The 14,512-nt window shown below is 56.2% G+C and overlaps 1 protein-coding gene across 2 annotated transcripts; it reads left to right on the forward strand.

Annotated features, from left to right (window-relative positions):
* Positions 1-6,209: 6,209 nt before the first annotated feature.
* On the forward strand, positions 6,210-7,964 carry POU4F2 (POU class 4 homeobox 2). Of its 2 annotated transcripts, XM_027652825.1 has the most exons (3): positions 6,213-6,313; positions 6,458-6,502; positions 6,940-7,964. In XM_027652825.1, the coding sequence occupies exons 1-3, from the start codon at positions 6,213-6,215 to the stop codon at positions 7,889-7,891; spliced, it is 1,098 nt and encodes a 365-aa protein (XP_027508626.1). In that variant the 3' UTR covers positions 7,892-7,964. The 2 variants fall into 2 exon arrangements, with proteins under 2 accessions (XP_027508625.1, XP_027508626.1); XM_027652824.1 differs by having other exon boundaries at positions 6,210-6,506; positions 6,950-7,964.
* Positions 7,965-14,512: the final 6,548 nt, after the last annotated feature.

Raw genomic sequence — 14,512 nt, forward strand, 5'->3', positions numbered from 1 at the left:
TGTGAACATTGAATCAAAGGGAGAAAACAAAATAATTCACAGACGTTTCCCACTACCCATTCACAAAGCGGGATGAGTCCGTATAAGACCTTCCCAAAACTATGGAGACTGTGGAAAGCTCAGCCCATGGCACGGCACACACCAAATACCACAGCTGGACACTATACACCTCTCACGTGGGGCTGCAGGACCCTGTCCACCTAAATAAGTATTCTAGCCCACTATTTAATGGCTCCGAGGTGCAAACACCGACCCAGTGACACAACTGTTAAACCATTCTTTTTAAATTGCGTCTATCCATTGGTGACAACCTCCTCAGAAACATGAAGTTTTTGTCTCCTTTTTCAGTGCATATCAGCTGTCAGAGTTTTTCTTCCTGGCTGAAAAGGGAAGGCTGCCTTGCTGTTCCTGCTGAATCCTGAGGACCTGTAAAGAGATCAGCCAACATCTCACATGGTGGAAGGGGGAGAAAAGGAACTTAGATTTACCTTGAAAACACTGCAGAAGAAGATGGAACACTCTGAAAATTTGCCAGGGCCAAGAGCTCTGAGCGTGCCCGTGTTGATGATCAAATGAAAAGTCAAAATATTTTCTCTAAGTTAGAGTCCTGAAAGATATCTGATATGCAAGCACCATCTTTTGTGGCGCTGCCTGCCTGCCACCAGCCTCCAGGCTGAACACACGCGCTCTCATTGCTCCATTTAAATGGCATACGGAGGTAGAGAGGAATTTAGTGCTTAATTAGGGAATGTGTTTGGAATATGATTTGTGATAATACATCTATAACAAGGGAAATTAATGAAAATAATTAATGAAGGCTAATCTAAGATACCAGGATTTTGTCTAAATCAGCAAGAGTAGAGTCCCAAGGACATTCACAGTGTGATTTATAGGATTTTTTTTTTTAATGATCCATGAGATCTTAATGTTTTTAGTGCAAGGAGCTGTTGGGGAAGCAGTTAGGGAGAGATCCCACCTGTGAGGCTATTTGTAAGGTGGGTTCCTGTGAGAGTTAGATCTGAATTTCTCATCTGCTTTGTATTACCCAATATTTCTTTTCCTTTAGAAACCACTTTATGTCTGTGAATTTCCCTCTTTACATTTTTATCTTGATCTGTAAGGAAGAGCAGTGAAGTTTGCTGCATATCCAGCTGCTTTGATATTTCAGTGTTTGGACAGCAGGTATATCTCAAAAAAAAAAAAACCAAAACCAAAACACAAATGAACAGAAACACAGGCAAAATCACAGCCCTGCAGGGTGCTCAAGATCTTTGAGCTATAAAGCATACAATGGAAACTTGAATTAAAATGAATGCATTAAAAATAACTTTTGCACAGAGCCATGGCGAGCCAAGTAGGTGATGTCAGCTGATATCAGCTAAATGGCACAGCACAGCGTGGGGCAGGAGAGTCACCAGTGCCGCTGGTGTTAGCCGAGGCTACGGATGGAAAAGGCCTTTCCCGAGGCCTCCAAGGCTGGCAGAGCCTAGAGAGAGCCTGAGGAGGTGTGAGAGCTTTCTTGTTCTCCACTGCCACAATGGGTCCACCTCAAACAGCAGCTCCAGCAAAGAGGAGGGGTTGAAATCTGTGCCTTATGCCCGCCAAAAAGCCCTGTACAAAGACAGGGTCTGCCTCCACCTCCACCCTCCCTTTTGGAAAAGCAGTTCTGGGATGTTGTCCTGGGTGCTATGGGGGATACGCAATGTATATGAGCAGAGAAGAGGCAGTACGAGCTGGACGGCTCCTGCTTAGCAGTCAGTTCACATCTTTCTCCCAAGAAGAATATTCAGCTTTCTTTGTCTAAAATGTTGAGTGGTTATGAATAGTAAGGATAGACTATCTGTAATTATTTTTAAATTATTAATGGTTTTGTTAGATCCTTTCACTTCTACATTAGGTTTCTGTTAATGTAAGTTAAATCAAAATGTACTTCAGTTTCCAGGCAGCTCCCAAATGTATTTTTCATTCTTTCATAACATTACTTCAACTTCTCGATGAGGTGTCTATGATAAAGTTTGCTCCCGAGCCAGCAGACTCACGGTCCTAATGAATTCAGTGAAAGGCTCACCAGGCAAGGCTCTCATCAGCCAGGCTGGATGGCAAATGAGGAGGCCGTGGCTGCGTTGCCGGCTAATGCACGACCCCCAGCTAGCAGGTGTCACACCCTATTCACGAGAAGGGCTTTGGGGGCCACGGGGGAATCGTCAAAGACAAGGTGGGGAGTTTGTCAGAATAACCGAGTTACTTTATTGGCACTTTCCATCACGCTTAGGAGACTCAGGTTGTTATGCCAGACACTCCTGATCAGAAAATATCTGCCAAGTGCCTCGCTCAGGGCTCAGACCTCGCAGGCGGGGAGGAGAGGTTTCCCACTTGCCACCCTGCCCTCAGCCCTGCATCCTCCCCCGGGGGATGCTCTCAGCGGGGGAAAAGGGGGGGGGGTGTTCATCGGAGGCAAGAACGAGGTCTTCTAAGGAGACCCCCCTTCCCTCTTCTCCCCTCGCCCCTCGGCCGGGCGGGGTGCGGGGATGCGGGGATGCGGGGCTGGGGGTGTCCGCCAGGCCGTCCTCGCCCGCCCGTCTCCCCGCGCCTGCCGAGGGGGGCGGCGCTGGGGAGGGAGAGAGGAGCGTGCGGAGTCAAACGCGTGCGTTCAACACAAACGCCACGAAAAAATGCCTGGATAAATTATGCAGAGGGATTTCTGGATTTCTTTCAAGTAATTAAGTTTCGATTTCTTGCATTTATTTTAGTGCCAGGAAGCACGAGGCGCCACGGACGGCAAAACTCTTCATTGATCGTTCCCGGGCTTGAAGTTTGACTTCGTGACTTGACTCGGTTCGCGGCGGCAGCGCGGCCCCGGATTCCGAGCGGGGAGAGGAGGAGCAGAAGCCGGTGCGGGAAGCGATGCCGGGCTGGCTCGGAGCGGGGGTGCTCTGAGTGCGGAGGCACCGCCCGGTGCGGAGTTGCCCCGACGGGGCGTCCCGGTGCGATGGTGCCGCGGCTCCGCGGGATAGAGCTGCAGGTGTCCGCAGCCGCGGTGCTCCCGCAGCAGCGGGGACAGGTCCCCCCCCCCCACCCCCGGAGCCCCGGGGGAGCGGCCCGGAGACGGCGGGGGCCGGGAGCGGTGCGGGGCACCGGGGCTACCCCTCCGGCAGGGCCGGGGCCAGCGCTGCCCTGCCCTCAAAACAAAGGTGGAGTTTGCTCAAAGTGTAGCCCGCATCTTAATGGATTAAAAATTCATAGGGCGCATTAGGTTCGGTAAAATATGAATGCGCGTCTTTAAATTTTAATCGTAAATCAGAACATGGATACATGAGAGGCGACAGTGATTTCTCCCCAGATGTCTGCGTGGGTCAGGGTGTGGGCGTGGGTAAGTTGGAGGGGGGGCTCTCCTTTTATTTAGGCAGCCCACTGGTGCGCAGAGCCGGCTGCGGGGCCCGCGGGGCCGCCGAGGTGCCGGGGGGGCCGCGGGGGCTCCGCGTCTGCTGCGGCTCCCCCCGGCATCCCCCACGACACAGGGAGGTGGCTGCAAGAAAAAAAACAACAACCCAACACCTAAACACAAACAAATAAACAAAAAGAATCACAAAAAAAAAAAAAAAAAAAGGAGGGAAAGGGGAAGGCAGGGTTTGCTGGGAGGCAGTGCCGCGGGCAAGGCGCTGCCGGCAGCGGGTACAGCGGTAGCACGGCCAGAGCCCCGGCGAGTCCCTGCGGCGCGCAGAGCCACCACGGGCACCCCCGGGGCCCGCAGGGGTCACCCCCGGGCCCGACACCGAGGAAAGTTTGCCCAGCAGTGTGGCCGCGCCGCCCCGCATCCCGGTGGCGGCCGATCGGAGCGGCGAGGAGCGCTCAGCGTTTTGGAGATCGGTTGTCAGTTGCTATTAAAATCAAGATTAATTCATATTAACGATATGCGTTCTCAATTCTCCCGTGTGACAGCATACATTAGAACAACTATTGCGAATAATTAAACTCAGTGCGGGAGGGGTTAAATGTATAGCGGGGGGCGTGGGGGGGTGGAGGGGGGTTCCTCCTCGCGTTTCTCTCCACCAAAGTTGAGCCGGAGAGCCGGGCGGGCAGAGCCCCTTCCCCGGCTCTGCGCACCCGGCAGGCTGGCTGCCCTCGGACCTCCCCGCGCCAACGAGGTATTTTCTTCTTCTTCTCTTTTCTTTTTTTTTTTTTTTCCGCCCAGGAAGCGGGATCCTTCCCTTGTTCTCCCGCACACCTCCCGGCACGCCCGCGCTGGAGCGCGCAGGGCTGCGGCCGCTGCCAGGGAGGCGGAGGCGGGGGCTCAGGAGCGGCCGGGAGCGCTGCGGGGACCCCGGCGGAGGGAGGCGGGGGGACAGATGCCCTCCCTACCAGCCCTGCCCGCCACGGGCGGGCCGCGCCCCGCGTGGGCTCTGCCCGCGACCGCCTCAAAACGCGCAAAATATTACTGATGGCTCTTTTCTTGGGCGTTGGAGATGCTCGATGCTTTAGACTAATTAGACAAGCCAAAAGCCTTTTGAAGATTAAGCAAATTGGACAACCCTTGTTAATTAGAACATAATTTAAAGTTTGAAATTATATCACTCATGAAGTAGCTTAATTAGTATGACGATATGTTAATAGCCTACCGAGACACGAAGCGCGGAGGTTTGGCATGAACTCCTTAAAGGCTTGCAAGAAAATCCTCTTTCCTATGTTGTCATTAATAAAAGATTTCTATAGACTTCAGCCTTTCAACGGTGACATACAATTTATAGTACACACAATGCATTAGCCCATAGTGCTGCTCAATTTTTTTACTATTATGAAAACTAATAAATTCGTCAAGCTGAATTAAGCATACAAATCAGATGAGGCATAACAGATTACATATTGAAGCGCTGTGTCTCCCGAGCCTAAATGAAATTTCAATCTAATAATTCCTTCCTGGCCCGGCCATAATTTGTTTAGAGATGTTGTTCTACTTCTTTCCAAGCGCTATTCGCGCCATAATTAAATGATACTCAAGCTTTTAACTTTGATTTATTTCATTTCTCCGAGCTGGCGACAGTGAGAGCTGATACAATGTAATTTTTTTTATTTCCCTTAAAATTACCAAGTCTGCTGTTTAGGTGAGAAATTAAACACCTAAGCACTTATTTTAACCTTTCTGCTGCAAAGTGAAATTCATGGAAATAAACCCGGCCACATCCAGGAAAACCGACTTTTCCAGATTTCTTTTCTCTCTCTTTTTTGTTTTTCTTTTCTTTTTCTTCTTTTTATAATAGAGAGGCGGGGGAAGTTGGCGGGATAGCGGTGCGCTTTTGCAGGAGGATCCCTCTGGCTCCCCGCCGATGGGGGATGCCGGTGGGGGCAGACCCCGGCCGCCGCTCCCGGCCTTTCCCTCCCCTGCCCCGAGCAGTGCCCGGTTCCCAGCGCATCCCGCCGCCTCTGCCGCTCCCCCCGGAGCGATGCCAGGGCAGCGGCGGGACACTCTGGCTGGGGGTTCCTGGTGAGGCCGGACGCGGGACTTTTCCTTTTTTTTTTTCTTTTTTAATTTTTTCTTCATAGGGGGGGGGGTTGGGGGGGGGGGGGGGGGGGGGGGGGGGGGGCGGCTGTCGCTTTCCCCCCCCTTTTTTTTTTTTTTCTTTTTTTGGCTTTTTCCCTCCCCTTTCCGGGAGGCGGCGGGGCGCGGCGCGGCGGTGAGTGCGGGAGCACGCGTGGGCGTGGGAGCGGCGGGGGGCGGGCAGGGAGCGGCGGAGGAGGGGGCCAGGGCCGAGGAGGCAGGCGCGGAGGGCCCTTCCCGAGGAGTTGGGCTGTAGTGACAGGCGAGAGGGGAGGGGAGGGAGGGGAGAGAGTAAAACCCACCGGCGCGGCGGCGGGGAGGGCACTTCGCGAGAGGCGAGGGCCGGCGCCGGAGCGGAGGCGGCGGCGGACGGCGGCGAGCGCCCGGGCGGAGGGGCGGCCGGACGGGAGGCATCCCGCGCATCCCCCGCGCATCCCCGGCTTGCCAGAGCCGCCGCTCCCTCTCGTCTCCGGCGGGACTCGGGCGGCCGGCTGAGGGGGGGCCGAGTGGGAATTTTTTTTTTTAATTTTTTTTTTTTTTTTAAAATTTTTCGGGGGGTGGGGGCGCAGGGCTCCTGTGGCTTTTCCGGGGGGTCCGGGCCCCCGGCCCCGCGCCCCTGCCCTCCTCCTCCAGCGGCCGGCTGCCGGCGGGCCGGGCCGCGGCGGCGGCGAGCACGATGATGATGTCCCTGAGCAGCAAGCAGCCTTTCGGCCTCCCCCACGGCGGCGGCAGCGGCGGCGGCCTCCACGAAACCAAGTACTCGGCCCTGCACAGCGCCTCGCCCTGCCCCTCCGCCGGCGCCGCCGCCCCCGCCGCCAGCTCCCCCAGCAGCACCGGCACCGGCGGCTCCGCCGGACGCGGCTCCGGCTCCGGCTCCGGCCCCGGCGGCAGCGGCGGCTCCGGCTCCGGCTCGGGCTCCGGCAGCGGCGGCGGCGCGGAGGCGATGCGGCGGGCCTGTCTGCCCGCCCCTCCGGTAGGTGCCCGCCGCCCGCCGCCCCGCTTTAAGGGGGGCCCCTCGGCGGCCCCCCGGATCCGCCTGATGATTTTTTCATGGCCGTGCAGCAAATCACCCGGCGCCGCCGGGCTCTCGCCCAACTTATGCATGCGGCGGCTCTTGCCGCTCGTATTAATTTTTATGACCTGGGATGCTGCGTGCGGCTGGTGCGTGTGTGTCCGTCCGTCCGTCCGTCCGCCCGCCCGCCCGCCTGCCGCGGCTCCTCTGTGCGAGCGGCTGCGCGCCGCGCCCGCTCCCTCGCCCCGCTCGCTCCCTCTTCTCCTCTCCTCCCCCCCACCCCCCCCTCCCTTCTCCAGGATTTCTCTTTTAACATGCTGGGAAGGTTTTAGTGGCACGGCGGAGTGCGCGGGGAGGCGAATTCCCTGCTGAGCGTTATGTGTGCCTTCTATTTGCAATTGCAGAGCAATATATTCGGCGGTCTGGACGAGAGCCTGCTGGCCCGCGCCGAAGCCCTGGCAGCGGTGGACATCGTCTCCCCGAGCAAGAGCCACCACCACCACCCGCCGCACCACAGCCCCTTCAAGCCGGACGCCACGTACCACACCATGAACACCATCCCCTGCACCTCGGCCGCCTCCTCCTCCTCCGTGCCCATCTCCCACCCGTCCGCCCTGTCGGGCACCCACCACCACCACCACCATCACCACCACCACCACCACCAGCCCCACCAAGCGCTGGAGGGGGAACTCTTGGAGCACCTGACGCCGGGTCTGGCGCTGGGGGCCATGGCGGCCCCCGACGGCGCCGTGGTCTCCACGCCGGGCCACGCTCCGCACATGGCCGGCATGAACCCCATGCACCCGGCGGCGCTGGGCATGGCCCACGCCCACGGGCTGCCGGCCCACATGGGCTGCATGAGCGACGTGGACGCCGACCCCCGCGACTTGGAGGCCTTCGCCGAGCGCTTCAAGCAGCGCCGCATCAAGCTGGGGGTGACCCAGGCCGACGTGGGCTCGGCGCTGGCCAACCTGAAGATCCCCGGGGTGGGCTCCCTCAGCCAGAGCACCATCTGCCGCTTCGAGTCCCTCACCCTCTCCCACAACAACATGATCGCCCTCAAACCCATCCTGCAGGCGTGGCTGGAGGAGGCCGAGAAGTCCCACCGCGAGAAGCTGGCCAAGCCCGAGCTCTTCAGCGGCGCGGAGAAGAAGCGCAAGCGGACCTCCATCGCCGCCCCCGAGAAGCGGTCGCTGGAGGCCTATTTCGCCCTCCAGCCCCGGCCCTCCTCCGAGAAGATCGCCGCCATCGCCGAAAAACTGGACCTCAAGAAGAACGTGGTCCGCGTCTGGTTCTGCAACCAGCGCCAGAAGCAGAAGCGCATGAAGTACTCGGCGGGCATCTGAGCCGGCCGCGGAGGAGCATCGACAGCATCAGCATCACCGTCATCAACAAAAAATTAATTAAACAACAACAACAACAGCAAAAAGGAAAGGAGACAAAAAAACCAAACAAAAAACAACAAACCAAACAAACAACACCAGCCCACCCCATCGCCCGCCCCGCGCCCAACTTTCGGGGGGAACTTCCCTGCGGAGCCGCGCCCGGACCCGCCCCGGCAAGTACCGCTGGTTTTTATTCCTAACAGACCTTGCCCGGGAGGCAGCAGGGTGGCCACGATGTCATGGCTTTCTCGGGACCCAAACTTGAATCTAGAGTTGAGGCTTCGCGCCGCGAGAGACGTCTCAAAAGTATTTTGATTTAAATAATAATAATAATAATGATTTAAAAAAAAAAACAGATGGCAGGTTTTTCTGCATTTACACTGCGTACTATAAATATATAAATATATATATATTTTTACTGTGGTTATTATCCTTTTCCTTCTCTGAAGTTATAACGCTTAGGGAAAGAGCTGATCCTGCTGTGTTCACTGGTCTTCAAAAGCTATTATTAGATTACTGCCAAACAACCCCTTGTAAATTATTAATTTATCTCTCTAGCAACTTCATTTTGTGCTCATTCTAATTAATTACACCTCTTTAATCTAAGTCTTGATAAAAGTAAAAAAAAAAATTGTTAGTGAGAATCAAATATTTTGTGTTGGTAGGATTTATGAACGTGAGCTTTTCTTCTGAACGTCCCTTTTGGCCATTTGTAAATTGCCACCTGAACCTAAGGTATTTCTCTGGCGAGTATTCCTATTCGTACGGCGTCGGCACCCTATAGTAGATGTTCTACATTATTTGTGTAGCCTGATTCACTGTCCGAGGTATTTGTTTACCGTGTTACATATTTAATGGGGATTCCCATATTGTCCCCACCACACGCTGCTCCCGAAGCGAGAAAGGACGTGGCCGCGTAGGTGACAGCGTGGGGCAGGGGGGTTGTCGCTTCGGGTTTCTTGCCAGCACAATATCCGTCTTTCTCGATTTTAAAGCTGTATCGCGACGGCATTCAGACCGGCTCGGTTATTTATTTATCTATCCGATTGCTTATTTATTTATTTATTTATTTATTTATTTATTTGGTCGGTCGGTTATTTATTACCTTTAATCGCAATACTTTTCCACGGAGAAAAGTCCCTTTTTGGAAGTCTGTTTGTAGAAAAGCCAAATTAAAATTTGTAGGAAAGGGGAGCGAGCGAGCGAGACTGCACTGCTTGTAAATTCACAACTGATTTGGTACATTTCTTTTTGGAACAACGACAATAAACTGAGGGTACTCGGTAGGGTACCTGTATGTGTTGTAAATATTTCATTGGCGTTGACGCACATATAGATATATTCTTACAGATTTCGCTGTATTGCTGTTCTATCCGAGACTGTTTGAAGTCTTAAGTTCTGTACATGATTTCGTTGGGTTTTGTTTGAGGGTTTTTTTTTTTTGTTTTGTTCTGTTAATAGGAGGTTTATTTATCCTAGTAATGTACTAATTTATTTTTAAATGTTGTTAAATTGTCTTTCATTAAAAAAAAAGGAAAAAAGGATTTTAACGTTTTATTGGCAAAAAAAAAAAAAAAGAAAAAGCGCGTTTGGCTGCTTCTTATTTTTCCACCGCCAGCATCTGCCTGAGTTCAACGCCGCCTCTGGGCAGGGGGGGGTTGCGCCCCTGGACCCCGCAACGGGGCGGCCCGGGGTTGGGGGCGGCCCGGGGTTGGGGGAGGCCCGGAGAGCGCCGGTGGTGCGGCGGCAGCACCACGGACAGCTCCGCTCCGCGCCCCGCGGGTGAGCGGCTGCAATTGTGAGTGGGGAGGGGGCAGACCGGGGTGTGTGGGGGTGCCCCGGCAGAGCTCCCACTCCCCGAGCCGCTCTGCCTTCCAGCGCGAAGAGGGAGGCAAAGGTGCCACGCACGCACCACGCGTGAAAATAAAATAAAATAAAATAATTAAAAAAAAAAATAAAAAGGGAAGAAAAGAGTAATTTCCCTGCGTGGCGCTCACAAAAGCCGGGAAAAACAAAACAAAACAAAAAAAAAACAACTGACGGCGGTGGGTGAGGGGGGGGAGGGAGATCATACACGAGCCGCTATTAAATATTCATATTTCCGCCCAGCCACCAGCTCCAGCTGCATCTTCAAAGCCGCCCGGGCACCGCCGAAGGTGCCGGGGGCTCCGCGGGCGCGGAAGGAGGGCCTCGTGTCCCAGGGTCCGGCCGGCACAGGCGCTGTGTCGCCGTCGGTATCCACACGACCCCCGCCCTCCCCGCGGCCCCGGCCGGCCCTTGTCGCCGTCGTTGCCACCGCAGCGTTGTGGTTCAGCCCCGCGGGCCCCCGCAGGGCTCCCGCGGGCGCGCAGCGTGGGTTGCCTTCTCCTGCAGCCGCGGCCGGGGCTGCCAGCTTTTTTGGGAAGGGGTGGCGCTGTCCTCCTGCGCGCCCCTGCGCGCCCCGCCGAGCCCCCCACCCTGCCCCCTCCCCATGGGCTGGGCTGCCGCGCAACCTCCGCGGGGGTCGTTCTGAAGAGGGGAGGTTGGGCAGAAAGAAGCAGGAAAGCTGCGGGTCAGGGGGCCGGGGTGAGCCAGCCCGGCGGGGGCAGGGGCCAGTAGGACCCCCGAAAGCAGCAGAGAGCCCCCCAAGAGCGTCAGTAGGCGCAGGCAGCAAGAGGCGAACAGCCCCTGAACCACCGCTTTGCCCTCTTAAATGAGCCATTCACTTAAAGGCTATTACGGGCGAATTAATAAATTACACAGCGAATTATTAAATCCAGATAATTACAAGGAATAAGTAAGTAATCATTAGTTATCTCAGCTAATTACTGTGGGTCAGAGCGAGCGAGAATGTGAAATCCTCCTCGGGAATTGAAATTAACTTTGCACAGTGAGTCTCTCTGCTTGACATCCCCAGTCTGTAGGCACAGGGCAGCTCCCCTGTGAGCTCGGCTTTCTATTTAACTTGGAGAGAATGGAAATAAAATTAAGTGGCGATGTGATAATAGGAAGCTGCTTAGAAAGCAAACGCGGTGGGTTTTATATTTTACCTTTTACTGCCCGGAGATAGATCGCTCTCTAGTTTCCCAAATGAAAAACCTGGGGCAATTAGTCGACTTCTCCCAGTACCTGCCTGTCCCACGCTTGCACATTGTTAACAAACGAAAAGCCATGGAAGAGCCAGGGGGTCGTGTGGTACGTGGGGGTGCAGAGGTGCCTGGGATCAGAGAGAACCGGGGCGGACGCCAGGGCAGCCCCTCCGCTGCCCGGGCAGGGAAAGGCTGAGGCACTGGCGGGCTTTGTTTTGGGAGACAATAAGCTGACGAGCTCTAATGAGAGGGTCCCTGTCTCTTCCGTTGATCTTTCGCCAGCTTCTCCAAGAGCTAATGCACCCCCCCTCCCCCCAACACCCATCTATAGCATCACTTCCCGGCTTTCCTTCACGTGCATCTTTTGTAAACAGCAGATCTATAGGTGGAGGTGCTCACGCTGCACTCGCCGGGCTTTGCCCGCATAAAAACAACAACAACAACAAAAACAACTGCTGTGCGTGCACGGCAAGGAAAAATATCTCGGCTTCTTTGCCTTTATCAATTGCAATTAGGTGGACAGTCTTCCCCCTCTTTCCTTGCTCCAGTCTGGGATGATAATTAAAATTTAATGAAGCCTGGGAGTAGCAGAGCTCTGCCTGGGGACTGTGGAATAGAATATTTTAACTGTACATTTACACCAAGTGTCTGGCTTCAAAGACGTGACTGCTTTTAATCTCGAATTAGAAAACCACAGACCTGAAATTAAATATTAGCCACCCTCGGCTCCCCTTCCTTCCCGCCACACTGTCACGCCTGTGTTTGCCTGCCTTGCCCCACGACACGCACACACCCACGTCTCGGGTCTCCAATTACCCTCGCGTTAATAATAGATGGCTTTGCCAGGGTGCGGGTTTGCCCCTTTCCTTTCCTTCTCTTTTTTTTTTTTCTTTTTTTCTTTTCTCTTTTTTTTTTTTTTTTTAAGTAGGGTTAATGCAATATTAATTGCTCGTAGCTGCTATAAGAATGCGCCGCGTTTTTCCAGGAACAAATCGATGGATCGGGGCGGCGAGCACAGAGCAGGAGGCGCAGCCCCGGGGCCGCCCGGGTGAGTACGGCCCTCCGCACCCGCGCAACCCCCGCGCCCCTTCCCAGCCCCGGTCCCTGCACTGCTAAGGATGAGGGCGAGTCGTCGTTTGTTGCTTCCCAAATCCTGTCTCGGGGCAGACTCCAGCAGCCGCGGATTCTCAGGGCAGCCCGGTTGGTTTGTGGTCCCGGCGCGGTAACCGGGCCGGGGAGGACGAGGGGACAACGTTTCCCTCCCTCCTTTAATGTTATTGTTGTTTTGGCAGGTGAGACCCCCGAGCCCTCCCGGAGGAGGGAGCCCGGCGGCGCAGGAGGGGATAGCGGCCCCGCAAAGGTAAACGAGGGTTTTGGAGGGAAGAGGAGGACACCCCGCAAGTCAGCGGGGCGGGCAGGTGGGGGATATAACATGAATCACAGCAGAAAAATCCCCCAGGAAAATCCGCGGGTTCCCCCAGACAGCCGGGACCCCCTTCCCACGACAGGGGCGTTGCTGACCTGCTGACACGGCTCTTCCGTGCGGGAGCATCCCGGGGGACGGGCAAGGCCAGGGGTGGGCGGTCTGGAGCCGCGGCCCCTGCGCGGGGTAGGTCACGCCTTCCCTGGTCCGGGGCCGGGCCCCCAGCTGGTACTTGTTGACAAAAAAAAAAAAAAGAAAAAAATTAAAAGCAAGAAGTAGGAAAAAAACCCCAAACAACCCAAAGAAACAACCTGCTCCAAAACTCGCCCCCCCGAACCAAAACAACGAAGGAAGACAAGAGGCGCTCGCAGCGCTCCGGGCGGCAGCTGGGACAGCCCCGGGACCTTGTGTGTGTGTGCGGGATGCGGCTCCGCAGATGGGCCCCCACCCCTGCCCCTGCCCCAGCCCTCCGCGGGGGCAGCGCTGTCCCCCCCCGCGACCAGCTCCAGAGCGGGACGAGCCTTGGGCCTCCTGCTCCTCCTTCTCCCCCCCCCAGGAAACGGGGGCGCCCGCGATGCGGGGGGCGGCGGCGCGGTCGCGGATGCCCCGCGCTGTTTTGCGCGGCGGTGGAGCGGGGGGGGGTTGTGCGCCCCGTCGGGCTGCGGCACCGCTCTCCGGCGCGGCGGGGCTGGGCTGGGCTCGCCTCCCCGTTTATACAGAACAGGATCATTTACATAAAGTCCTTAAGGCAAATAACTGTTGGGGCTCTAATTTATATCTGATCGAAAATTAGCCGTCATTATGTGCTCCATTAGCAGCGTCTTTAATGTGCTTCTAAGCACCATTTGTCAAGCGGCTTGTTAATATCCTTCAAGTCTTTAAAGTTGAGAGCTCATTAAAGAGTGCGCTCTGTTATTGATGTAATTTAGATGAGTTTGGAAGAGCGAGCGCGCCGCGGACAACCTGGATGAGCGGGGAGAGGTTGGGGCTCCCCCCGGGGCTGTGGGAGCAGCACCCCCGGCGCGGTGGCCCCTCACGGTGGCGTCGGGCCTTGGTCCGGGACGAGCCTCCTTGATGGAGCGGAGTGGTGGTGGGGGGACGACTTCTTTTGGCTGAGGGGGAGTAAACCCGTTTAATGATGTGCAGACACGATTCCGCCACCTCTCCCCCACTCCATCGGAAGAGCATAAAGGCCAATAAATTACCTCCGCTGCTTATCTGAAAATCCATCTATCCTGTCGCTTTTTTCCCCCTCCGTTGGTGCACCACGCCAGAGCCGCCCCTCGAGGGCGGGCTGTGGGGCAGCGCCCTCTGTCCCCCCCCCCCCCTCGGAGGGCGTCCCGGTCTCCTCCCGAGCCCTGCTCGGCCCCTCCCCTCCCGAAATCCTGCCAGAACCAGGTGCTTGAGGGGGCAGCTCCGGCTGAGTGGGGGCTGGCGGGGAGGGTCCTCCCCTGCGCCGCCGTCCCCGGGCTTCCCCCGGGCGAAAGCAATAAAGCGGGTAATTAGACTGCTAAAGACGGATGTAAATAACGTGGAGGAGGCGGCGGTGACAGGCATGCGACGGGGCCGGTGCCCCGCAGGGATGAGACACGGAGACCCGCAGTGCCCGCCCCGAGGCTCTGGTGAGGGGTGCCCGGACCGCTATGGGGAGTGCGCTGGCAATTCGGGAGGTGATTCACCAACCATCAGAAAGGCCTCTTTGCTGTCGGAACCCCCAGAGTGTCCAGGTCAAGGGCCAGGGCAGAGGGAGTTGTGGCGGGGGAGACTGGTGCAGGTATCAGCAGCCTTTCAAACCCCACTGCAGCTCGACACCCCCCCACACCCCCCCGCAGAGGCTCCAACTGGCCTTTTGCACAGACCTGTGTCAAACGGGTATTTAGCTCCCTGCACCGTCCCAGAGACGCTGAAACCCGTGGGAATGCTTGCCAGGAGTGTGATGTATAAGCAGGCACACGGCCACATCCAGCCCTCCTTAGCTCTTGGGCAGTGAGCCTGGGGAGGGCCCCACCAGTGCAATGTGGGTGCTTACAGCCCTGGCCCCCACATGAGAGAGGGCTGCTCCTGAAGAGCTGGATACACCTTCTGCACGTT

Source organism: Corapipo altera, unplaced genomic scaffold, assembly GCF_003945725.1.
Source record: "Corapipo altera isolate COAL_440 unplaced genomic scaffold, ASM394572v1 69, whole genome shotgun sequence".
NCBI classification, from domain to species: Eukaryota; Metazoa; Chordata; class Aves; order Passeriformes; family Pipridae; genus Corapipo; species Corapipo altera.

Excerpts from the sequence above, each read along its gene's own strand:
- POU4F2 (XM_027652824.1), top strand. The coding sequence starts at position 6,210 with ATGATGATGTCCCTGAGCAGCAAGCAGCCTTTCGGCCTCCCCCACGGC. Across the intron at positions 6,507-6,949 it reads CCTGTCTGCCCGCCCCTCCG|AGCAATATATTCGGCGGTCT; the intron begins GTAGGTGCCCGC and ends TTGCAATTGCAG.